The following is a 25730-nucleotide window of genomic DNA, read 5'->3' as shown; positions in this document are numbered from 1 at the left end:
AGGGAGGGCGAGTGTGAAGGCAATGCCAAAAGGCGAGAAGATACAAACAAAAACTAAACTAGAGTCTCTTGCCAGACTTACACGCCCCCTCCTAACGCATGTTTACTCTATCCCTTCCGCTAGCGCGAGCACGCATGCTGGTCTTTTTCTTCTGTGCTTCGTCAGGGATGAGGTCCCTGACGCTTAACGCCATCACAGCCTTCTATCGGCCCCTTCTTTGTTTTTTTTTTGCTTTGCTCTTGCACAGCACGTGCTGTTCGTTTGGGGTCGCGTGTGCTGCGCGGAAGATGACGTGGAACAGCGACGGCGAGTGAAAGCTCCACGGGGAAAGGAGGGAGGGAGGCGGTGGTGGTAGAGACACGAGGAAAATGCAGGAAATGTAAGGGCCATTTATCGCTTTAGCGGCGAAGACCACGAAAGAAAGCAGAAGGAAAAGGAAAGCACACGAACAAACAAACGAGGAGGAGGGGGAGGAGGCAGAAGGCTCGTGAACAGCTAGCAAGATACACGCAAACGGAATAACCAGCGAAAACAGCAACAAGAAAAAAGGCGCACACCTCAAACCCAAAGAGAGCCGAGTCTAATACTGCCCCCTTCGTCGGAAGAGAGCACGGACGTAGACACACGTGCACATGCACACCAAAACCGCACCTACGCGAGCGACGATCAACGAGAGAAAGAGGGAGCGATAATGACGGTTGGTGACGCCTTGGCCGACTTTGCCGTCCTTTTCGCCCTCCTGTGACACTGCTCGTGACGCATATGTGTGCGAGGATGTGCGGATGGTGGTTGTGGTTCGCAAGAGGTGTTCTAGACACACTTCGTCGCACATGCCCTTCCTTTGCCTTTACACTTTCACTTCTCCTCCGCTTCTCAGTTCCGTATCGGGAGGTGCGTGAAGGGGCTTGGCGGTTAACGGAGAGGGGAAGGGATGGACGGGCGATGTGCCCATGAGCACACAAGACGTACTTCCCTCCTCCCCTCTCCCTCTCCCTCTCCCTCTCCCTCTCTCCCCAAAAAAGAGAGACGGGGAAACATTTGAAGCTTTCTTATTCCTTGCATTTGTGGTTGCGTGTCTCTCTCTCTGTGTGTGGGTGGGTGCGGGTGTATTCCAGCGTCCTTTTGCGTTTTCTTGTATATATTTCTTCTACCGTTTCGTGATAAAACTGGTCGATGGGGACGGCCCAGAGATCGAGAGAGAGACGGAGAAAAATAAAAACGGCGAAACAGCATCAACAAAAGGAGAGAAAGACGACGGTGGGGTGGGGGGGGGGGTAAATGCTAGGGAGAAGGACGCGTCTGACAAGGGGTGCGCGTGCTTGCGAAGTTCCACCGACGTGTGTACGTCGACTCGCTCACCGGCGCACACACAGTCACACAACCTACAGAGAAAACGAAGCCGAACACAGACACCACACACGAAAAGACTCAATATGATATATATATATATATATTACGAGAGAGAGAGTGAAGGGAGGGAGGGGGTGCTCGAGCGCGCCACCTGTCAAAGAGAGAGAACAAAGGGAAGAGCAACGAACCGCATAACAAGAACAAATCACTCAGACGCGCATGCCAAAAGAAGTGAAGGCAACGTAATACACACCGGAACATACATCGGGGGGGGGTCGGGAGAGGAGCGAAGGGAAAGGGGCGAGACGCGGAATCGGGAGAGACGTGAACACGCCACCCATTCTCCTCCTCATTCCACGAGAGGAAGGCGAGAGATACGCGGGGAAAAAAAAGTGTTCGAAGAAGCGAACGTGGAGAGGCTCGCTGGAGCAAAGAGTCGAGAAAAGATGAAGAAGATGCACACACCAGAGTCCCCATGGAGTCCAAGTACAGCGACGAGGAAGGGGGAGGGAAGTTACCCGAGTCGAAACGGCACCATCATCCACCAACACGCACGCAGCATCAAAACTGTGTGTGTGTGCGTGCGCGTGTGAGGCGAAGCGCATCATGGGCAGCCGAACAATGAGGCAGAGGTGGGGGGGGGGGAGTGCAAGGCACAGAAAAAGCGAAAGCCTAAAAGCAAACACACACACATACGAATAGAGAGAGCGACATGTATCGGCTAGCCTTGTCTGCACTCACGGGCACCAACTTTGTTGCTTTAGCGGCGGTGGTGGTTAGAACGGCCCTCGTGGTTAGAACGGCCCTCGTTGTGGTTGGTGCGACCTTCGTGGTTGGCACGGCCCTCGTTGTGATTGTGGCTACTCATACTGGTGCTAACTGCCTCTCCCGCCTCGTCTCCCGGCGCGAGCACTAGCTTGCGGCGAGAAAGCCGCTGCACAATGGGGCGGCCGTAGGTGTAGGTGCGAATTGGTAGAATATACTTCTCGATGTTGTCGACGAGCTTAACGAACTGGTCCACCTCGGACGCGTCCAGGACGCGCTGCACCACGTAGTTGGCGTACTGGTCGCTCATCATGAGGCAGAGCATGCTGGGCTGACCGAGGCCCACCGAGACCACCTCCTCAATGATGCCCAGCGCCGCATCCTTCGCCTCACGGTTCTTCTCCTTCACCTCTTTCACCGTGCCATCGGCGTTGCTCCTCGTTGGTGGCCAAGTACCCTCCTCCGCGTTCACTATCGCCGCCGTCTTTGTCGTGGACCGCTTAAAGGCGACTATCTCCACGTGGTCGGCCTTGGTGGGGAAGTCGGCGCACATCATCTCCACAATCTCCATGCGGTTCGCAGGGCTCGAGCGGGCGTACAACTTCTCCATCACGTTCGAGGCAAACTTCTGCTTGCTCAGGTAGAAGAACTTGGGCTTCAGCGCCGCGTAGACGGACTCGATCTTGCTCTCATCTTTTACGTTCTGCAAAACGTGCTGAATCACGTAGTTACCGTACTGATCCTTCGCCAGCACATCGACAGCCTTGAGGAGCTCGTTGAAGATGGTATCCTCCTGCTCAGGGCAGTGCTGCATGATGCACTGAATCACACGACACCCGTACGCGTGCGTGGCCAGTTCCATCACGCGACCCGAGAAGGCCGAAATAATAAAGCCACACCGTTGTGGAATGACCTCGACGCACTTCTGGATGACGTGGTTGCCGTTCTGGTCTTGGATGCACTTTGCCACGTTGTCCTTGAGCTCAGCAAGAATGATGTCCAGGCCAGCTTCAGGCATCACCTCTATACACTTCTGAATCACACGACACCCGTACGTCTGCATGGTGAGCTCCACTACGTGGCCGCACATCCGCTCCGCAGCAAAGGTGAGCTGCGGGGTGTTGCCCTTATCCAAGAGCTTCTGCAGAACGTAGTTGCCGAAGATGTCCGTCACCAGCTCTAGCGGGGATTCGAAGATCTCGTGGAAGAGGACGTCCAGCGACTCGGGACTGGCCGTGTCGGCGGCACTCTGGATGAAGCGGCTGCCCTCCTGGTCCTTGGCAAATTCCACAGCGTAGCCCTTGAGGTCCTCCAGGCGCCACTGTGACGTCTTCTGCTCGGCCACGTCGTGACGAAAAATGCGCAGCTTCTCCGAGCCAACAAAGCGGTGGCTGTTCGGGCCACTGCCACTCTCCATGCTGCCCATACCAGCAGCACTGCGTCCGCCACGGTAGTTGTTGCGGCCAACACGTCCACCGCCACCGCCACCACCACCGCTGTTGTTGTTGTAGCGACGATTGCCGCCACGGCCGGCACCGCGACTCTGGAAGCCGCAGTCCGTCCCCGGCTGGCTGTACAGCATGGCTGGGTCTACCTCAGCCATGCCTTCCATCAGCTGGTATGGATTGCCGTGGCCAGCGCCAAGACCGTTGCTGCTGCTGCCCTGCGTGGCGTCGTAGTAGTTGGAGCCGGGATCCACTCCAGTGTTGTAGAGGCCAAAGGCGTTCATGGGCTCCTGTGTGTAGTACTGCTGTGAGGCGATACTCTTGGCGGTGGGCCCGGAGCCGCGGCCGTACGTGACTCCGCCAGCCATCTCGCCCTCATAGCTGCCGCGGTTGCCGGATGAGGGCATGGGCAACTGGCCGTGCGCGTAGGCGCGGAGGGTGCTGGGGGTTGCCATTGCCAGTGGTGTTGGGGCGTACGCCGCAAAGAACTGCGTGCTGGGGCTCATCATGTTGCTCTCGGTGATGAGGCTGTGCCCATACGGGTTGATGGCCTGCGCCTCCTGCGTTTCGCACAGGTCCTTGGCGTCGAGGGCGAGACTCTTGCCACCCATCTTACGCCCCAAGCCGCTAGCCGCACCTGTGCGAACAGCAGTAGAGGAGGGCATAGCGCTCACATCTTCCCACGGCGTCTCCATGGTGGTGAATGTTTCCTGCACCTCCAGAGAGGGTAGCGGCTGCGGCAGGCGGGGGTCTCGAGGCTGCTTGCTGTGGTACCAGTAGTAGTACTCCTGCGAACGGCGCATCTCATCGGTGGGGTCACGGTTGCTGTTGATAAACAACTCGAAGTCCATCGGAGTAAAGCGAGAGGTCACAGGAGGGTAAAACGAGGTGGGCTGTGGAGACTGCTGACGTGCGGCCGCGACGTTACTGTACCCGCCTGCGGCGGCTGCGCTTCCCACTTCGTAACCGCCAGCCCCTCCGCGACCACTGGGGTTGATGTTACCGATACCGCCGCCACGCGTAAAGCGCTGTGCGCCTGAGACGCTGTGGTGATCGTTCCAGCTCTGTTCAGAGTACATGTCGATCGTCTTGCAATGCGGATGTTTGGTAAGCGACAGTGTTGCTCGGAGGGTGGGGAGGACTATGACAGGTGCCAGGTACCCCAATGATGTGGTGAAGTCCAATAGAAGCGCTGCAGAATGCGTCAACAAGAGCCCTCCCAAAAAAAAGTGCGCAAAGAGAGGAGGAAGGAGAGGACGCAGGGGCCGTATCTGTGCGTATGTATAGTCGTGGGCGACTGTGTTGTACGTATGCAAGAGAGCGCAAGCCTGCTTGTCTGTTTCGCGTCTTGTCGATGCTATCGAGATTGGCTCGCTGAGCCCACCTACGCACGCACGACTCGCAGCTGTATTATTCGTTCTTCTACTCTCCAAGAAAACAGCAACAAAGGGAGCACGCACGTAAATGTAGAGGGCGTCGAGTGTGTCTGTGTGTGTGTATGTGTGTGTGGGGTGGGGAGGGAGGCGCAGAAGAGAGAATGGGAGTGCGACGTAAACAGGCCAAGCCAACAACAGAGGATAACACACACACAGAGAGCGCGGAAAAAAAAGAAAAACAAATACGAGAGAGGTCTGCGCTGGAATGCGGTATATATATATATATACGTGTGTGAGGGTGTGTGGGTGTGGGGTGGGGGAGGGGGAGAGGGGGGAGAGAGTACCTTTTTCGTGTTGATTATGCCCTTTTTCGTGTTGTTGTTGGCTTGCGTGTGTGTGTAGTATTCTTTGTAGAGTTTGTAGCTGATGGGCGTTTTTTGATGATGGGGAAATAACGCGTGTGCGTCGGGGGGGGGGGGAGGAGGAAGTGAGTGTTGGGGGAGGCTCAGAGGGGGATGAGGAAGGTGAAGAGTCTGAAGAGGGGGAGGGCATGTCTTAAACATGTTGGAGAGATGAGTGCCGCGCTCAGAGGAGTCTTGGCGACGACGCGCTCAGAAGTTGTGTGCGTGTGTGTGGCGGTTGCAACCAAGCCTTAAGCCCTCACGTACACTAACATGGGTAGTTGTGTGCTCTCGACATCGACGTCGTGAGCGATAGTGCCGACGTCCGCGCACACAAAAAAAGAAGAGCGCATACCGTCGATGACGGAGCGGAGGAGCCTGTGCGTATACACCAGACATACGTGAAGGAAAATCAACAGATGTCGGTGAACGTTCCCGGTCGAAAAAAAAACGTAAAAAAACTCACCTCGCCCCGTCTCGTACACGTCTGGCCTACGTGCGTGCGTGGGTGTGGGTGGAGGAGCAGGACGAACGGAGACTGCGATACACGCACACAAACACTCGCAAACACGCACGCACACACACGCATGAGGCCTACCTGCCATCCGCGTACCAGTCCTTCACAACGCTACTCGGCTGAAAGGCGGCGGCAAAGAGGAGGCAAGAGGGAGGAGGAGGCGAGAAAAAAAACGAAACAAACAACCCTGGATGACGCACGCCACCCGCAAAGACAAAACAACGCTGACGCTCTCTCTTTTTTTTTTGAGCCCTTTGTGCCGTTTGTGTGCGACGACGACGAAGGCGACGACGGGGGGGGGCACCTCAAAGGACAGGCCGAGCTCACGAGAGTGCGCACAATGGTGCACATGCGCAGTTCACAAACCGTGCACTCCTTAAAGAACGTCCAAAAAAAAGAGCGCGTAAATTGATGCAGGTAGACGACGTCACGCCGCCGCTGTCGGCGAAGTCGTGGTCGTCGCTGATGAGCCAAGCTAGAGCGAGCCATCATGGACACTTCCTGTGCAGAGACGAGTAGATCAGGACAGCTGCGGGCATCCTCACGTGTCCTCCGATGTCTACCTTGCTCACCACTTCGTTGGACCACTCCGCGCAGGCAGCGAAAATCCGGCTGGCGCTAGTGCACAACACAATCGTTGCTGAAACCCTTACGATCTGACGTCACCGCTGGTACATCACTCGCCATGCTGTCCCAGAAGCGATTTCCTTCCGGAAGACGATGCTGGCGTTCGACTTTGCGCAGGCACACGAACGTCAAAGCCCCAAGCACGATGAGGAACATCACGCCGAAGACCACGGCAAGAATAGTGACAGCAATGTAACCCGCAGACATACCGCCACGACGGCCATCAGCTGCGCCCTCAGTTTCAGAAGAACTCCCAGTGGGCATGTCCGTGTTAAAGCCGGCTATGGAGCCGGATTGCAGCACCAGGTTGCCCACATAGCGCGGCGGCGACATCATGTGCATCATGCACACCTGCACCTTCACAAACACGGGATAGCTCCCGGCCGGCGTGCCGTCGGCGACGGTGAGCTTTGCGGTGAGGTCGGTCGTGCTGACGGTGGTGGGCGAGAGGCGGATGGCGCTGCGCTGCGCCTCCGTGACGCCGACAAAGAACTGCTGGTAGGCGTGGTCGCGGTAGTTGAAGTTGGTGCCACTGATGGTGAGCGCCGCACCGCTGACGCAGGCCGTGCTGCTCGTGGCGCACTCTCCTTGAGCACCGGTGACGGTGGGCAGCGGCGGGTTCACGGCGATGGCGCCGAGCGACGTGGAGCCGAGCAGCAGGACGTCCTTGGTGGTGTCCTTCACGAGGAAGCGGTACATGCCCATAACGCCATTGGCGGCAATGATCGTGCAGGTGAGCTTGGTGGCGGTGACAGTGAGCAGAGCGCAGGTGACTTGGGATGGGTTGCCAGCTGCGGCCTCGGCCTCGATGTTGTAGAAGAGCACGCTGTAGTGGTTGGCGGGGTCGAAGGTGCCGCTGATGCTCCACGCGTCGCCGGTGGAGGGCCAGTCGCTGGACTGCTCCGTCACCTTGTGCGGACCCGACGCCGTCGTGCTGGTCCAGGTCTGCATACTCGGCAGCTCCCAGAAGGCGCCGAGCAGCACGCTGCCGGCCTCCACCTGCGTTTTGTCGTCGAGCACTAGCGTCACGGGGTACAGGCCAGCTTTCGCCGACGACGCCATGGCGACAGTGCAGGAGACGGTGGTGGCCGTGGCGGCGAATTTGTCAGCGCACGTGATGCCCTTCTCCTCAGCGGCGGTGGAGCCGATGCGGAGGGCTTTGACGGAGGCAAGGTCGATGCCCTCAAACTTCAGCATAGAGTTGGTGCACCACCCATCCTTGTTGACGGCGCAGGTTGCGCCGGTGACGGTTGGTGCCGCATAAACAGCTGGATTGGCGACGACAACCATGAGAAATAGAGCCCACACGACGGCAAACATGGCACCCCTGTATCCGCCAAGTGACGGCATGGTGGCGCTGGTGTACCTTGTGTTGCTGAAAGGACGCGTAAGCGACGAGCGCTCGCCTCCTGATCAAAGGCAAGCCGATGGATGTGCTTCTGATGGGTTTCACCCCTCTTTGGCGGTATCGGAAGAAAACCTCGACGGTATTGGATTAGGAATTGACAAAAGAAAAGAAAGACACAAGAGAGGGTGGGTGGAGGGCTTTGTCTCGCACAGGAGTAGAGGAGCTTTCCAGAAAAGAAAAAGAAAAGAGAGAAGTGTGACTGGTGTTGCTCGGGAAGTGAGCGAGACGAGGAGAGAAAGGGGTTAGTGTGATGAGAAAGACGCAGAGGGGCGAACAAGCAACCAACAAAAGGACCGTTACACAGATACAGGCAAACACCAACACATACAACAACAATAACAAAAAAAAAAGAATAGCGTGCGCTGAGAGCGTGCGAAACAAGATAAGGGATAGAGCTAAGGGGTAAGTAGATGCGGTGGAGCTGCACAAAGCGCAAAAGGCAAAGCGGAACGCACCAGCAGCAGTCGGAAGTCGAAGATGGAGATTCCCTACGAAAAAAAGAACGTTTTTTTCTTTTTTCGGAGGGGTGATAATGAAGTGTGACTCTCCCTTCGTCTCTTCGTTTTGCCGCCGTGCTTTCGTTTGCTTCGCTCTCTCTCTGTGCTACTTTCCGGTTTGCCTTCCGCTCGTTGTGGCTGTTGCGGGTCACAGATGGACGTGTTACTTTGTGAGAGACGTTATTTTTTCTTTTTTTTTGCGTTCCTTCGTCCACTTATGCTCGTGCCCGTATGTATGTGTGTGTGTGTGTGCTTGCACCGCCTATGTTCCTCGAGAGGACGCGTGCTGTCCAAAAAATAAAATCAAATAAACTAAAATCCTTCCTTCTCCCTTCCTTTTCATACACATATAAACATATATATATATGTATATGTATGAAAAAGTGCACACGGAGGAGTGGGGGAGAGGGCAGAGGTGGGAGACGACAACTACCAAACAAACAAACAAACAAAAAAAAGAATCCAGCGAAGAGGAAAAACGCCACGACAAAGGCAGAGCTACCGAACACACAAACCGAGCCAAGTCAGATATCGACAGAGACGAAACGAATAGACAAAGATAAACGTTTTTTTATATATATGTATGTATGTATGTAGGCCGCTCCCTTTTTTTTCCCTTGTTTTCTTTTTTTAAGTTGCGTTACTTTTTTTTCTTTTTCTTGGTGCTTGTTTGTTGTTGTGCATTCTCCCCACGCAGATGCACAGTCCCATTATACATATACATGCATACATGTGTGCGTGTGTGTGTGTGTGTGTGCGCGACGAAGTGCGACACCATTGGCGACATGCGAATTGCGCATCGCCGACGCGCGCAAGAGCAACGGCAAAGAAAAAACCCCAAAGAGGAGAGGGGGCCACGTGGGACAGCGTTTCACGAACGTGCACATGCGTGTTTGTGTGTCGACCGCGCGGAGAGGATACAGCGGCGGATGTGCGAGTGTGCATGTAGAGCAGGGAGGAATAATGGGAAAGACATACGAACACCGAGGACAGCGGAGGTGAAGTCGAAAACAGGTGGGCAAACATACAAGAGGAGAAGTGTTACATGGCGTCAAGAGGAGCATATCGCATGAAGGCGAGGTCGTGAAGCACTCTATCAGAGCGTTCGCCGTCCACGCGTCAAGGAGACACCTTGTGACGCTGCATGTGCATCTCTCTTCTTGTGTATATATGTGCCTAGGCTACAGGACGGAGCCGCACACATGCAGGAAAGGTATGTGGGGGGGTGAGGCGTGGGGCCAAAATGACGGTCGTTCCGCTGCGCATTTGTCCCCCCCCACTCATTCAGTCACGTCTTCTGACTGCCCGCTTGTCTTGTCCTTTCTTTTCCATTGAGTGATATGTTCAACCGTTGCCGGCCTTTCCTACTCCTGCGAGGTGCATGGGGAGCAGGAGAAGGGAAGGTGACCACTGTGCTTGACGAACAAGCTGAATACACTAAACACGGCCATTTTGCAACTTGCTTCTCTGAAGCCCTCTCTTTCGCGCTCGTTTCACCGGCCACCGGCCGCATCTTCTCGTGAGTCCTGCGCTGCTGCATCACTTTTCAGTGTCATGGCGGCGCGTGCGTAGTTGACGCGTCGCTTTATCAAACCCGCAGCCGGCACAGACATGCAACGCAGTTCAAAAGGAGCGCAGAGGCACACCAGATGGACAACATGTCGTGCGCCGACTAGCCACCTTACTCCTTGGTCAGATGACCGACCGATGCCCACGCAGCTGTAATGATCCACAGCACCGCCGTTGTCGCGCACCTCGACACGCCAGCACCATTCAAAAAAAACACGTCCTAGGACTTCCGCGCGCGCGCCCCTCCCCCCTCTTCACCAAAGAGCGAAGCGGCAGCCTTCTAACGATCCTTAAAAGAAACACGAAAAAAAAAGAAAATCAGGATGACGACAGCGGCTACAAAATCTGCTGCCGCCTTGAAGGCACCGCTGTCACGGACACGGGTGTTCATCGCACTTGCGCCGCCGTTGCGTTGGAAGTGCCAAATAGCAGAGGGCGTCGCGCCGCGTCGCGTCGCGACAGAGCCTTGAAGCTGGACCTGGATTGCAGCACCAGGTTGCTCACATAGCGCGGCGGCGACATCATGTGCATCATGCACACCTGCACCTTCACAAACACGGGATGGCTCCCGGCCGGCGTGCCGTCGGCGACGGTGAGCTTTGCGGTGAGGTCGGTCGTGCTGACGGTGGTGGGCGAGAGGCGGATGGCGCTGCGCTGCGCCTCCGTGACGCCGACAAAGAACTGCTGGTAGGCGTGGTCGCGGTAGTTGAAGTTGGTGCCACTGATGGTGGGCGCCTTGCAAGCTTAGCGTATAACGCTGCGCACGAGAAGAGCAAGGGGCGTTGTCACCCGCACGCGACACAGCACCCAGACGCACCACGAGCTTCAGAAAAAGAATTGAGAAGATGCGGTTGAGTCGACAGACACAGACCGCTCCCCCAAGAGCGGAGAGGAGGAAAGGGACATGCGCACTAAACCCGCTAGCAGTGGTAAAATAAAAGCTTATGAGAGCCAATGACGAGCCGAACAGAGGACGAAGAGCCGCAGCGAGAGAGATGGAGCAGTGACAGGGTCGCATCTGCTTCACGCGCCTGCATCTTGTCGAACGGCGCGTGTTCCTTTCGGAGCAGCAACAACACAGGAGGCGCACGCACGCACACGGTCCACCCGAGGTGGTGCCTCTAGACACCGCTGTCCATTACACCCGTTGCCAGAGGCGCCACCCTCTTACGTTTGCTCTTGTTGCCTCTGTTTACGTCTGTGCTTCCGTTATTAGTTGGCGCCGGCGCCAAATCACATTACAGTCCACGGCAATGCCAGTTGATACACACGCATAGATGCCCCACCCTAGGTGGGGGGGGGGAGGACAGGAGGAGGAAGAGGGAGGGAGGAATGGGAACTGAAAGAATGTGCGACGTGGATAGAACGACGCGAGTTGGACGATGAACTTGCCCTTCGCACGCAGCGCTTAGAGCCACAGGCCACACTTGCCTTCACCCCCCCTCCCCACGCGTACCTGTTGGCATACGTCGCCTCTTGCATGAGAGCACGCACGCGTACACGTCTGCGACGGCACACTTCCGCATCACATGGCGGACCTTTTTGCTGCTGTCTAGTCGCTGTCAGAGCGGAAGGTATCTGGAAGAGCTGCCACGTTGCTCACTACAGCTGCCGGCACCGAAGGCGGCGACGTTGAACGGCTTCCACCACCATCACCACCACCCACCTCTCCAGCACCCGCGCCCAGCATGTTGATCGTGTCGTACCCAGAAGTGTTCGGACCCACGCCCCCTCGGACCAGGAAAACATGCCCAGAAGCGGCGCCGTCCAGGGTCATAGTCATTGCCGGTGTCCTGGTCGAGGCGCCTGGGCTGTCCCTAAGGATCTCCGCGCTTGGGGTAGGTACGCCCTGGCGTCTGTCCATGGCCTGCATCATTGCCCGCTCCTTCAGCGCGCGCTTATGGCGGATGCGGGCGGCCTTGCGTGAGCGGCGCACAATGAGCACGCCGCCGACAGCGAGCACGCTGCCGTAGAAAAGAATGCCGATGGACACCAGAACAGCGTCCGTCGGCGCTGTGGAGGTGTCATGACCGGAGCTGGATACCGCAGGAAGGACGCCGAGACGGAGCGGCACGTTGCGGGCCATGGCCATACCGCTGACCGAGTGTTCGACGTCAGTGTACATGGACACCTCGATGTAGTCGTCCACTGGGCTGATGAGGGCGACTGGGGAGTGGTAAGTGAACCACAGTGATCGACACGCACAGACGGTATCGTGCGCAACATAGGTCACATTGGATACAGAAGATTCCCGGTGCGAGGTGGTGATGGTGTAGAAGGCGGTGTCGCCAGAGACACCATTTGCCAGGTCAATAAAGCACACCGTCGTGTTGCCCGAGGCGATGACCGACTCGCCGCAGCCGCGCACCGTCACGGAAGGCGCGTTGGGTAGCATACCCGTCGTGAAAGAGTATGGACTACCCGCAACATCGGCTGCGCTGCCGGTGATTGCGGCACTGTCCCCGCTAGCTGCACCGACTTCTTGTCCATCCGTCGAGGCGAACACGCGGAGCCTGGCCTCGTAAATGGAGTCCTGCAACTTCGGCTCCCAAGAGACGACGCCAAAGTACGGGCGTAGTGTGGAGCGGGTGACGGAAAGGCTAAAGGCGTCGGTGACATCGACCCAGTACCGGGTAGCAGCGCCCGAGCCGTCGGTAGTGAGGCCACCCAGCGTATCCGCCGCCGCAGCGACGACCCCGACCGATCGTTCCACGCGTAGGCGAAAGTGCGTGGCGTTAAACGTAACAGGGCCCTGTGCACCGGATGCCGTGATGAGGCATGTAATGGACCGCGTCCCCGCTGCACACTGCAGCCCCGTCGTGTCCGACAGCGCGACCTCGCCAGGGTACAAAATCGGAATCTGAACCGCTTGTGCCCCGCCACCGTTCACGTCGGTGTCCTTGCCGCGCAGGCTCACCATTAGCGTAAAGGTGGAGACAAGCACGGACACCGTCGGCGGCGCCGTGAAGCTAAACACAAGCTCCTTGATTCCAGAGATGAAGACAAAGCTGCCTAGTGCGCTTGCCTCACTGAAGAGCACGTCAGCGCTGTGTACAACCGAGGGCGTGTTGCTCTTGTCGTAAAGGGCGGCGCGGCAGATCGTGGAGCTTCGCAGTGCAAGACCTGTGTCTTGCGCAGTGCAGGTGATAAGGCTGAGGCGCAGGGTCGGCCATGAACGCACAGAAACTGCGATGCCGCTTCCGCGCACTTCTCCCATGCCGGAGCTGCCGCCGATGGCGTCATTGTCCGGCAAGTACACCCGGATCAGCATGTCGGCGGCCGTCGAGACGGACAGGGTGAAGACGACAGTTGTGTTGTCGCTGCCACGCACCAACGCGCTCTTCGTGACGACCGCCGTGGTGTTCGAAGTGCGCGTCAGGACGATGAAATCGGAAGGGTCGAAGTTCGTTGTGAGCTGCTGGTATCTGTCCCGCACCTGGATGACGCAGCGGATGAGGCCATGCGGCTCCGTCTGGGCAGGGAGGCAATGTAGCTGCGACTCTCGCGTACGCGCTGCTGCGCTGTGCAAGGCAAAGGAATGGAGCATTACCATGAGGAGCACGGGGAGCAGCGGAGCTGCGCCCCACGACCGGTAACGCTTCATGATGAGATCCGCACCTTCGACTGTTTAGTGTCGACAACGGACAGTTACCTCTCAGGAGCGTTCACACTGAAAGCATGCCTACCCCCACGGAGGGTGGATCGACACGATCCGTCGCAGTGGCCGGCAACGGAGGGAAGTGGCAACAACGGGGAAGGAAACTTCACCCGTGCGCGGAAACACGTGTAAGCACAGGAGTGGCGGCCGAATCGCGAGAGAGGGGATGGAGGGCGGAGGAGACGTCGGCAGAAAGGCAAGAGAATAAAGCGGGGCAGAGAGTTTGGACCGCTTTGCCGTAAATGAGGATGCGGTCTGTCTTTGAGGGGTCGACAGTTTCGTATCTTTTGGAGATGGGTGGAGGTGGGTGGTCGCGGTAGTTTTGTCGAGATACGCAACGACGCCCAGAGGCAAAAAAAGAACGCGCACCACCCACGCAGAGCGAACGGAGGGAAAAGGAAAGGTCTGTCTAGTGGCGATACAATCGGTGAAGTCGCTCAAGCAGTTGGGTTGCGCGCATGTCTCTCTGCGCACGTTCGCGTGTGCGTGTCAGTGAGGACAGACTCAGAAAATAATAATGAAAAATAAAAAGGAGTCACAGAAACACCGGGGCTCTCTGCGCAGAGAGCCGCACGCTTACCTGTTTACAGATAAAAAGATGTAGCGCGTGTGCGTGCTTATGTGTCTTATGTTGGGGTTTGGGGGTGGAGTGATGGGGGATGGTGGTGGTTGAATGACGTGCGCACGTGGACGAAAGAGTAGATCGCGACAGACAACAACAAAAATATAGTTATGAGCAGCCAGCGAAGGAGCTTCAGGGTGTGCTGCGACAAGAAAAAGAGGGAGACGCAGCCACGGCAGCGATGAGCTACCGAATATGTGTGTGTGTGTGTGCATGTACGCGAATCACATGAGAGACGGCAAAAAACAAACAAACACAAGGAGATGGGCGGATGGAATCAAGTAGAGAGGGAGGGGGCAAGGAGAGGCTGAAGAGTGGGTGGTGGAGGAGGGGATGACGAATGGCTTCACAGCCCAGGGCAGATTGCCCGACCCCTGGCCTGTCCCTTGCACCCGAGACGATGACTCTTTATGCGGTGACGCATTTGTTTGCTTTTTGTTGCTATCCTCTCACCGTTGTGGCGTTCAGTGTGTCTCCCCTCGGGAAAGTTCGAGGGGGGGGGGTGCGCTGCCTCGCTTCCGACAGGCGAACGCGGGAGGAGAGAAGGCGAAAGCCAAACAAACGAAAAGAGACCACCTTTAACGGATGCGTCATCGCCACACGCCCCCCTCCACCTTCACCACAGCACCCCGCACGCGCGTCACACTCACCACCTCATCGCTCTCTCTCGAATTCTGTCTCCGTCTTGTCAGCAAGGGTGGCGGACTGGGGGGCAGAGAGGACGGTCTGGTGTGTGTGTGTGTATGCTCGGAGACGGGTAAGATACTGGTAAAGTACTTGCATACAGGGGGTCCTTTGTTTGACCTTGTCTCCATTCGCTCCGTCAATGAGCATGAATGCGAGGGGTTGTCGAGACGTGCTGACCAGCCGAGGACAAGGACGGCGCCAACTCAATCGCATGAGTGAACTCGACGCGCACGGCAGCAAAGAGAGTTGCAAGCGAGCCGGCATATCCCCCCCACCCCCCATGCACACACATAATACGCACATACACAGTCAGGCTTGTACAAAGATGCAAGAACAGCGAGCAGGGCAAAAAAAAAATCATCGCTTCAGAGGAAGCGATGAAGAGGAAGAAGAAAAGGCGCGAAGGACTCAGAGACGGACGCAGACGCTCACCGAGAGAGAGAGACCAGCAGATGCCGAAGGAAGAGGCTTAGAAAACGTCCATTTTTTCGCTCATTGTGGCCATTCTCTGCATACAACACGAGTTCCAGTCCCCTAAACCCGCCCTGCCTCAGGGCCCCACCAGCGTGGGACAAAGCATGCCACAGACACGCACGCGTCACACCAGATGCGCCGACTCGGCCTTGTGAGCACCGCCCCCCCACCGCCCTCAAGCGCTGCCCCCTCACCCACCGCCTCACAGCCGCTCCCCCGCTATGCCGGCTGGCACCCCTGGTGCGTCCCCGCCCCTCGAGGGGAGTGGGTGGCTCAGGCTTCCCCACACCAGCGGGCAGTGCGAGGGTCGGGTGGTGGGATGCGTTCGCGTCACGCGGACACTCTGCCCATCATGTGGAGAGTGCACACGTGCGTTCGCGGCTGCAGATCACCCGGACGCCACGCCGCCCAGGACCTGACGGTCCGCCATCAACAGTGATACAAAGTTGTAACCTCCCTCACACGTTGTAGACACTTGTCCCTGTCGGCGCCAGACGTGGTTCGGTATTTGGCAGGGGATAGGGATGAGGTCGGGGGTGAGGGGTGGGGGGAGAGGAGAGAATAGTGCCTGGCTTCCTCAGAGAGAGAGACAGTTGGGACGCCAAGTGCAGCGAGCAACAAAACACAATGACGAGGCGCTTCGAAGATTTGCGGCGCTCAGCCTCCACTACCCCCCTTCCTGTTGTGCACGGCCTATCGACTCTCTCTCCTCACTTTCGTTGCCTACAAGCGAGGCAGCAGACAATCAGGTACAGCTGAGCGAACCAACGTCACGGGTGTGGGTGTACTCGCCATGAACACCGCAAGTAGAGCGGGCCGTGGTGGGCTTCTCCTGTTTGATTGCTGCAAGGGGAAGGGGGAGGGGATGGTGGCGTCCGTTACTTGTGTCCTTCACGCAGTGCCTTGAGGCGCTCCAGTAGTGCTCTGTGCTCCTTTTCCTCCATCTCTGCGTGCTTGGCATCCAACTCAATCGCCTCCGCCGCCGCCGCCATGGTGCGGCGCACCTGCGCATCATCCGAAGCATCAAAGCCGCCTTCCGGCTCCTCTCCGGCCTCCTTGCTTGCGCTACCGCGGGAGGGAGCGAGGTATTGTAGCTGCGCTCCAGGCCCACCCAAAAAATCGTACGGCAGTTTTGCATTCTTGGTGAAGCCAACGGAGGAGATATCGGAGCTGTCGTAAATTATTTGTGGCCCGGACGAGGTGTTCACCACCGTCCCGCCAGGAGCACGTCGCGTGGGGTTGTTGGGTCTCAGCGCCGAAGCGGGCTTGGCGCTTGGCGCCGCGTTGCCGCCGGGCGAGCTAGAGGTTTCGGGCCTACTCGCGCCGCCAGTTGTAGCCTTCGGGGTGGCACTAGCGCCATAGACGACTCGCTCTGCGTGGGCCACGCGCTCGCGGTGCTCTTTGTCGCGCTGCTGGCGCTTCATCTCTTCCAATGCGTCGACGGCGGACTCGCGTTGCGCCCGTGCCAAGTTCAGTTCATCGCGCAACGCTAATATCATCTCCCTCTGCGACTCGCACTTCTCTTTCAGCGGAAGCAGCTGCTTGCGCTCCTCTAGCAGTCGCGCGCAGTCGCTGTTGCGTATCTTCAGCTGCCGCTCCAGCGCCTGCACGCGTTGGATAAGAAAGTCCTTCGACTGACACTCCAGGTTGTCCATTTCAGGATATGGTGAGGCGGGTGCCGAAGTGGTTGTGGCAGCAGCGACTGCAGTGCTCAGCTTCGGCGGCTGCGGCGGATCATTTGGGGAAAGTGGTTTGCCATTGCCCGATGACGCGGCTCTGCGATCTCGGTGCACGATAGGGCTCGACCCCGTCGCAGAGGCGGATGAGTTGTTTCCGGGGGTGCTCATTTTGACTCTTCTTCGATGCGACAGGAGAGACAGGGAGGAAAGCGCGCGTTGCCTCTCCTTTGGAAAACTGCTCCACGAGACACACTGGGCAGCAGCCGAATAAGAGCCACGCACGGGGTAGTGTGATGCCGTCAACGAGTACGCCTTGCGCCTGCAGAAGAGAACAACAGCAAAATGAGTTTCGGATGGAAAGGGTGGTGGTGGTGGTGGTCGAGGTGAGCAGCTCCCACAAAGTTGAGTTCAGTTAGAGTCAGAGAGAGGGTTGCGTGTGCGTGTGCGTGTGTGGAGGAGGTGGCTGGTGGTCACGTATGCGCATGCGTGAACAGACACCCACGCATCTAGAGGGCGCCACAGACTCCAGGCGACGTGGCGGAGAAGAGAGGGAGGAAGGTGCGTAAAGGGAAAGGCAAAGTACGACATGGGATGCGGTGAGAAAGGGCGTTTCTAGCACACTTTCGTGTTTCATGTTGGGGGTGATGTGCTTCATTCTCTTCGATGGATCACAACGGCACGCAGAGCACGCCGCGTGCAAGTGCCGCAACGGCGACGTTGTTGAACCACTCATGTGTGCGTCACGAGAATACTTTGCCCGCGTGCTGTGGCCTCGCCGTGTTAGATAGAGGGGGAGGGTGTGTGTGTGTGGAACAAACCACTTTAGTGACTTGAAACGGCGGAAAAAAGACAAGGGAGAGAGAGACATCGCGAAGTGAAAGACAAGAGAGGTTGCACGGATATCGACGACATCCGGCGTGATGTGCACGCGTGTATGTGTGTGCCGCGTTGCCACGTGCGTATTTCACTACACTTACGGTGACCATTTTTCAGCTCTCCAAGCTGTGGTTCTCTGTATGCAGCGGGAGAGGGCATCGTGCACATGAAATAGTGGGAGAACAGAGGGCTAGATCGAACACGGAGAGGCGCGACTGTGGGGAAGATGAGCGTGGAACACCCACACCCACACCTACACACACACACACACATCCATCGCCGCCGAAAACGTTTGTCAGCACACCTGTACTACGTTGTTTTTCCTCTTTCGGCACCGAACGAGGAAAGCGGACGCGATGTGCGAGCCAACGTCTGGTCGTTTTCGGAGGGAGTGACTCCGTGGCGAGACGCCGAGGATGTGGGCACGGCGCAGAGGTGCGCTGGCGGTGTCTCCAAAGGCGCGACAGAGAGGCTCGCCGATGCCGCCACAGTCTTTTGAATCTGCCCATCGCCCTCTCCACCACCATCCTCCGCCTCCTCCTCCTCCGCGTCAGTCCAATCGTGCTCTGCCTCTTCGCGGTAGCGACCTCTCGCGGAAAGCTGTCGAAGCGACTGCGCCGCATCGACGGCCTGCGATGGTTCTGCGCCGCCGGTGCTGCTGGGTGGGCCGCGGCTCAGCAAGGGCGGTGGGCAAGGGCTGCTTCTCAGCCGCGAGTCCAGCAAAACCTCAGGCCGTGTTGCCTGGAAGTGGTTCTTGAGCAAGCGTAGCTGCTCTTTCTGCGACTCGATAGTTTTGCTCTGCTGCACGAGCAGGAGCTGCTCTACATCCATCTGCCGCTTCTGTGTGGCGAACTGCCGCCGGTGGCTCTGCACAAGCTCCTCTTGGTTTCGAATCTGCCGTGTCTGCATGGCGATCTGTGCCCGCTGCGCCTCAATGATCTGCTGCATTGTCTTGACCTTCTCGTCGTACGTGTGCATGCGATCCTTGTTGCTCATTAAGAGCGCCATCTGAACATCGTTCTGCTCCTTGTGCCGGCGTAGCAAACTGCTGTAAAGCTCCGTCTGGGTGCGCAGGCCCAGCAGGCGGCTGTACAAGCTCTGCAGCTCCTCGGCTTCGGGAAAAAGCTCCCGGAACGTCTGCAGTTGGCGCGACTTGCTGTATCGTTCGTGAAAGAGGCTCAGTGTCCACTGGCGCTGGACAATGCGCTTCAGTTCGAGTCCGACAAATCGATCGGGGGCTGCTTCCGCGTCATCTTCGTCAGCCTCGTCCGCGCCGCCTTGCACCCCGTCCCCCCTGTCCTCCGCCTCATTGCCACCTCTTCCCTGGCACTCTTCAGCGCCGTTGCGTTGCTGGTGGAGCCGCGCCTCCTGCCACGTGTGCCGTGTACTGGCCGACGCCGCTGCCTGCGCATCTTTTTCATTTCGTGTCTTCTTCGCATGCGGCAGCTGCGTTACTTCTGCCACTGGGGCGGTAGCTGGGTCAGCGCTACTGCGTTGGAGAGCGACGGCGTCTGGTGAGGTGGCAATGTCGTCGGCGCTGCCTGTCTCATCTGCCTCCAACGTGGCTGGACGCTTCACTCCCTGCGTCTGCAGTGTCGCCTCAAGCGGCCCCGTGGCTTCGCTTGAGGAGCGCTGCTGCTGCTGCTGTTGGTTTGAGCCCGAGATGCGGAACACAAAGCCTAGCGGTTGGTGACAGTCTGGGCATTGCACCCGGCTCACGCATTTGTAGTCCTGGAACCATGGCGCGCGTGATGACAGCGTGGAGCGGCTCACGTCGATGAATGCTTCACGGAGGCGGAAGTTCCCAGGTGAGGTCCAACTCGTTTCGGCAGCGGCGGCAGTGGCAGCCTTCATGACATCTGCCTGGATATTGGCGAAGCTCGCGTCGCGGATAACCGCTGGCGCCGTCGCCAAGGCCGATCTCACTACGTCTCCGTCTTCGCGATGAGCGGTTGATTCTGCTCCATCTTCAGCGCCCTGGTCCTCCGGGCTGACTACGGTGGTGGCCACTGCACTGCGGTCCTTCGTGCACTCCTGCACCCCACCGACGAGCACGCTGTCCTTGACGCACACAAGGTCGATACGACTCTCTGCCGTGTCCCCGTAGCGACGCACAATGGGAGTGCTATTCGCTGCTGTGGTGGCGGCTACCGGGGCGGCGCCCGCATCCCTGCTCACGTCAGAAGGCGTGGAAAGCGTGCCCTCAGCTGACGAAGCCGTGCCGCTTGTGACCGCTGCTATTGAGGCTTCCGCACTTGTTGAGGGCAGCGCCGCGACGCCGCGCTCATGCAGTCGTGCATTCATACTCTGACGCTGCTGGATCCAGTGTTTGCGAGATTGCACGATGGACTCGAGGGCCACCACCAGCGCCGCAGGCGGCATCGGAAACTTCATGAGAGACTCGGACACGACTGCCGAAGTGTGTACCACCTCAGTCGCGCTATAGCATGGCACTTGGACATCCTCGAGGTCGAGGAGTCCGTCCAGGTTGTAGTGAAAGGCGTACTCGCTCGGTCCCTGACGCACCTTGCGAAGAAGCAGCGTGCTGCTGTCGCAGATAGGGTACTCACAGCGCGAGCAGGCAAAGCACATAATGTATGCCTCCTCAGTAGAGGCGCTCGCCCCCTTTTGGGAGATTACACCAGGACCCGAAGACATGCCTCTACAAAAAAAAGAAAAACGCTGGTGCGCTTTACACCCGAAGCACTGTGCAGGCCAACTTGCTGTCGCTGCTAGTTCGAGGAGGAACACACCACACACACGCACACACACACGAGCGCTGAAGCGGCAGAAAACGTCGCGCGCAAATGAACCCAACAACAAACACCGAGAAAAGTATGGCGATGGAGGACACGGACAGCAATTCCCTCTCTCTTCCCGTCTCCACTCTTCAACCTTTTCCTGTCGCCGCTTGGCCAATCGGCCCTGTCCTGCTTCACGTCCCGTTCAGTGGACCGCTTCGTTGAAAAGCGGGTGTTGAGCAACACCCCCCTTTTCGTACGAGGACCGGAACCCGAAAAGATGGAGGCTCAGCGAGGGGGAGCGGTGATACGAAACAGAGAAGGAAAGGAAAGGCGTGAGGGCCAAACGAAAAGAAAAAAAGAGAGGGCGTGTGTGTGTGTGTGAAGACGGAGGCGGGAAGAGGGTGAGGAGGGCAGCGACGCACAGGTGCAGATACAGACAGATAGAGAGAAGACAGCAGAGGGAGAGGGGAAGCCGCGCCAGTCACCCCGTAGGACGTGTGCAAACACGGCGTCAAGAGGTGACGGTATGTGCGTGTGTGTCGGAGGGGGGAGGGTGGGGAGGAGAGAACGCGACACGTATGCTGCAGCAATCCACTATAGAACAACAACAAAGGAATGATAGTAATAAACGGCCACAACGACGACAGCAACGCGCGCGCAGGGAGGGCGAGAAAAGGGTGGAAGCGTCAGGTGGAGAGAGGGGGAGGGAGGATGGGAGAACAGCGACGAGAGCGGAGTTCAGATCACGTACCCTTCTTGTGCGTGTATGTGTGTAGACGAGGCCAAGGCGGATGGACAGTCACGGGAGTCGCAGAAACACAGCGAGATGTGACAGGTGCATCACCGTTCGCACAATCCAAGAGGGAGAGGAAGCAGCAAGAGAAGGAGAGTTGGGGGGGGGGGGCGTCCCGCCATTGGCCCGTGTGAAAAGCGTAGCAAAAGAAGAGGGAAAGGTGGGAGGGAGAGAATGGAACATGCACAGGTGGAGGATTATGGGGGGAGGGAGGGGTGCACAGGCTCACCATAGAAAAGGAAACAACCAATCCGCGTGGCGCGTTGGTGCAAACCGTGTTGCGACTACTTTAGTCGCCGCCGTGCGTAATTCTACAGCAGCAGCGAAAAAAGACCTGTGCCGCTACAGCGCGTTGCATCGCCGCCAGAGGCCAGCCCGCGCGGGATGAAAGCCGCTTACTCGCATGTTTTCTGCTTGTGCACGTAGCGCTTCTCTGTTTCTTTTTCAGATGGGTTATAGGTGGGTGTTGGGGTGTACAGCGAGCGCGAACGCGACCGCCGCGGCAGATTATAACGTCACATAACCCCGTGCGGGTGTGCGGTTCCACTGCCTCACGAGGCGAGCTTGGCGTCGTCTGGGTCATCGCAGGTGGTCTGCCGGCTGCGCTGCTCGTCATAGCGCATTTTGCACTCCCAGAACTTAACCCTAGCTGGTACCCGCTGGGGTACGATGCGCCACTTGCTGCATAGGTCACACTGAACCCAATGCACCACCTCCCACTTCTTGCCATTCTCAGCCTTCGCTTCTGCGTCGTCGTCGTGGGCGCCTTGGCTGTGCTTCCGCCTCGCTGAGCCGCTTCCCGATGGCCGCCCATGCGGTCGTCCACGCGGCGGTGATGCTGGTGAGCTTGCGACCTCTCCCACTGCCTCCAACTTCGTTGCAGTGGCCGCACTACTCTTTACTGTCTTTTCCTCTTTCACTGGCACGTTCTCGCAACGCTGCCGGCGACGGCGAAGGGATGCCGTGTCGACACCTGTAACGCCTCCCGCCGCCTCCGTAGTTGCCTGGGACCCAGGGGCCACCGGCCTTGAGGGCTCTTCTGGCCCCTGCTGAGGCGGTCGTCCGCGCTTTCGAGGGGCAACAAGGGCGGGCTGCGGCGGTTGCTGCTGAGCAGCCTCATATGCGAGACCTTGCTGGTGTTCAGAAGCCCGCGGTGCTGCTTCGTGGGGTGGCTTCTTTCTTGTCCGGGCTGGTGTCGACTCCTCCACCGGTTGGGGCGTGGCAATGTCGCTGGCGCTGGCAGCTTGCACTTTCATAGGGCCCTTCTTCACCACTGCCGGCGCTGGTGCCGTCTCTGGCACCGCTGGTGATGCTCTCGTCCGCGTGCGGGTTGACCGCGGTGGCAAGCGCTCCGCAGGCTCGGTGCTCGGCGTGTCCCCTTCCTCTACCTTCACTTGTGCGCGCGTCCTCTCCGCTTCGCTCGTCGTGGCGATCACCGCCGCGGGTTTCCGTTTTTCGGTGCCGCTGTCGCTGCCAGTCGACGACGTGTACTGATGATTACCGAGGAACGAGGTCAGCATCACCGCCTCACGCTTCGCCTGTATCTGCGCTGGTGTGAGCTGCAGCTGCCGCACAAAGGCGCTGATGCTCCGCGCCTTGATGGAGCGGGCAAGCTCGCGCAAGATGGGGAGTGAGCGGTAAAGAAAAAACTCCCTCTCTGCCAGCTCGGCATCAGCGTCGTCCAGTTCCGACGCTGAGGCCTTGCGGCGCGACTTCACCGGGACCGGAGTCACGGTGGCTGCGGCGCCGGAGCCGCGGCGTCTCTGGCAGGCGGTCGGGTTCAGGGTCCCCCTCGTCACGGACTCTCGTACGCTAGACTGGATTGTCCGCAGCAGCGGCTCAGAAAGCAAAACGCGCGAGACATCAGCCCTGTTCAGTCGCTTCGCCGGCTCCGGCGGATCCTTGAAACAGGTCTGCCGGCGGCCGAGCGAGGACAGCTGTGCCCTGAGAGGGTACGGTAGGAAAGGGGATGAGAGGGCGGCGTAGATGAGTTCTGCCTCGCATAGCTTCATGTTGCACTGCATAAGCCCTTCCACCTCCGACACAGTGCATGCCTGGTCAAGTCCAGACGTTGCTTCATGATGCGGAGCGTTGCTGCCGCGGGCTGCACGACAGGACGAGGACGTTGTCACCGCCATGGCGCACACAAAGGGGGCACCGCCAGGGAAGGGTTGCGCGACGCGACGGAGCTTGCCACATGCGTCGCACACCGCCCAGCAGTAGGCGGAGAGCACATTCTCCTGGCTGTCCTCCTCCACGCTGGAATAACGTTGGTGCGGCGTTTCGGCCTCTTCGTCGTCCTCGGCAGCGGGTGTCACAGGGGGGCCATCAGCGGCGCTGCCGCTGTTGCGGAGCAGGTGCAGAGCGGCTGCCCTCACCCACGACCCCTGCATCCGAGAGAGCTCCGTGTCACTCTCCACGGCACTGTCGGGCAGCGAGAGGGCCGGCAGACTATCCTGACTCTCCACGTTGTGCTCAGTGCGACCCGCCCGTTGGCCAACGCCGCGCCCCCAGCGCCGGCTCCGCCCCACATCAAGCTCCAGTGCGAGGGCCTCGTTCAGCGCCGCCTTTCGCTGCCGCAGCGCCTCTACGAAAGAGACAGCCGGCGAGCTTGGGAGAGAGGCGGAGGAGGAGGCGCCAGAGGAGAGGGCCATGCCCTCTTCGCAAATTGGAGGCATGGGAAGAGCGCGATAGATGACCTGCAGCCAGTCCCGCCGAAGGTCGGCAAGTGCGTCCGCGTCCCAGCCGCACTGCCATCCGGCGCAAATGAATGTGTCAGGATTCGGAATGTAGAGAGGCGTGTGTCGTTGGCTCCTCTGGCGCGCGCTCTCAGAAGCTGCCATTGCCGAGTCCTCCGCACCCTCCTGTGACGGGCGCCGGTTGCGTCGCAGGTGTTGTAGGATGGACTCAAAGAAGCCCTGCTGAGGGGTCGCTGCCGCCGCCCTATCGACGTCACCATGCGCTTCGCCGTTGTGGTTGGCGTCGCCACTCGCGAGGTGGCTGTGCTTTTCCTGGAGTCGCCTTGACCGCCACTTCGGGGCGGCGGCGTCGTTTGCGAGCTCCTCACGTCGGCGCAAGGCGTCTTGATGCGTATGACGCAGCGGACCGCTGCAGCCAGTGCGGACGCTTATCGAATCCAGGCCCAGCGCACTGCGCGACACGACAGCAGTGGCTATTTCGTTTGGAATTTCACGCAAAACGGGCACTGCCACCCACTGATGGCAGCGCGTGCATTCGAGAAAAATGCTTTCCGTCACGGAGGGGTAGCGGCGGCGCAGGGCGTAGAGTGCGTCTGGAAGCCTTATGTACCGCGGCTCCGTCCGCATCTCATGTGACGCTGACGGCCTCGATGTGCCAGCAGTGCTGCCAGCAACGACCGGCGTCGATACATTCGACGGTGAGGCTGCAGGGGACCTATCTGCACCTGGCGACGCGCTTTTCATCGCAGCGACGTCCACATTACCTGCCCTGAGATGAAGAGAGAAATGGTGGAAGGAAAAGGAACACAAACGGGATGAAAAGATGCACGAGAGCGCCTCAGCCTTTCAGGCGTGCACCAACGAGGTCCAGGAGACTTGGTCTCCACCTCTGGTTCGCCACCAACGTTCCTCTGGCTTAAGCGCGGATGAACAGTTGGCGACCGCGTCTCTGCGTCAAGGAGGCTGCAACAGTCCTCTCTCTCTGTGTGGTGTGGTGTGGGGGCTAGGGAAAGAAACCCCCCAAAATGGAGAGGCTCGCGCTGTCGAATACCGCGCTTCGAGTGGGGGGTGCTATGCGGCACTGAAGTGCAGCGCGATCGCTTTGGTATGCGCGAGAAGACAGTGCTGGCAGCAGTCCAAGAAGCAGAAGCAGCTTGCCGCGGCAGCCTGATAGGAAATGTGAGAAAAGACGACAGGAAAAGGCAGCTGAGACCACCTGTGCTCCCTTTTGGCTTCCGTGCTGTGGGGACTGAGACAGCATCGCGGTGACCACACGATGAGTTTGAGAGAGTGTATGTGGGAGGAAAGGTACGCGGAAGTCCAAGGAAACGGCACCGCCACGGCACCAGACAACGAAATAAAAGTGAAACGAAGGACGAAAGAAAAATCGTCGAAATGAAAAGAGGGTGGCCGATTGGCTGCGCGCTTGCTCACCTTCCGCATCGAGGGGCCTGCGCCCGACACGCACCACAGCTGCCTCTCAGGAGCGCCTTCGAAGGGCGTGTTTTGATTGCGTCCCGGAGCTGCGTCGGCTTTCTTTCTT

The 25730-nt window shown here is 58.5% G+C and overlaps 6 protein-coding genes across 6 annotated transcripts; all 6 read right to left on the bottom strand.

Annotated features, from left to right (window-relative positions):
• Positions 1-2110: 2110 nt before the first annotated feature.
• On the bottom strand, positions 2111-4639 carry LMXM_32_1150 (putative pumilio protein; the record flags this gene model as incomplete). The annotated part of the gene is made up of 1 exon (XM_003878317.1): positions 2111-4639. The coding sequence occupies one exon, from the start codon at positions 4637-4639 to the stop codon at positions 2111-2113; it is 2529 nt and encodes an 842-aa protein (XP_003878366.1).
• A 1833-nt stretch (positions 4640-6472) lies between these two features.
• Positions 6473-7771, bottom strand: LMXM_32_1140 (conserved hypothetical protein; the record flags this gene model as incomplete). The annotated part of the gene is made up of 1 exon (XM_003878316.1): positions 6473-7771. The coding sequence occupies one exon, from the start codon at positions 7769-7771 to the stop codon at positions 6473-6475; it is 1299 nt and encodes a 432-aa protein (XP_003878365.1).
• A 3736-nt stretch (positions 7772-11507) lies between these two features.
• On the bottom strand, positions 11508-13559 carry LMXM_32_1130 (conserved hypothetical protein; the record flags this gene model as incomplete). The annotated part of the gene is made up of 1 exon (XM_003878315.1): positions 11508-13559. The coding sequence occupies one exon, from the start codon at positions 13557-13559 to the stop codon at positions 11508-11510; it is 2052 nt and encodes a 683-aa protein (XP_003878364.1).
• A 2715-nt stretch (positions 13560-16274) lies between these two features.
• On the bottom strand, positions 16275-17243 carry LMXM_32_1120 (conserved hypothetical protein; the record flags this gene model as incomplete). Its single annotated transcript, XM_003878314.1, has 1 exon — positions 16275-17243. One exon carries the CDS (start codon positions 17241-17243, stop codon positions 16275-16277), a length of 969 nt encoding a protein of 322 aa, XP_003878363.1.
• A 1017-nt stretch (positions 17244-18260) lies between these two features.
• Positions 18261-20543, bottom strand: LMXM_32_1110 (conserved hypothetical protein; the record flags this gene model as incomplete). Its single annotated transcript, XM_003878313.1, has 1 exon — positions 18261-20543. The coding sequence occupies one exon, from the start codon at positions 20541-20543 to the stop codon at positions 18261-18263; it is 2283 nt and encodes a 760-aa protein (XP_003878362.1).
• A 1496-nt stretch (positions 20544-22039) lies between these two features.
• LMXM_32_1100 (conserved hypothetical protein) lies at positions 22040-24931 on the bottom strand (the record flags this gene model as incomplete). The annotated part of the gene is made up of 1 exon (XM_003878312.1): positions 22040-24931. One exon carries the CDS (start codon positions 24929-24931, stop codon positions 22040-22042), a length of 2892 nt encoding a protein of 963 aa, XP_003878361.1.
• Between the last annotated feature and the right edge of the window lie 799 nt (positions 24932-25730).

The sequence above is a fragment of the Leishmania mexicana genome, chromosome 32, assembly GCF_000234665.1.
Source record: "Leishmania mexicana MHOM/GT/2001/U1103 complete genome, chromosome 32".
NCBI lineage: Eukaryota > Euglenozoa > Kinetoplastea > Trypanosomatida > Trypanosomatidae > Leishmania > Leishmania mexicana.
The sequence above is the reverse complement of the archived record's forward strand: the minus strand, read 5'-3'. Positions and strand labels throughout refer to the sequence as shown.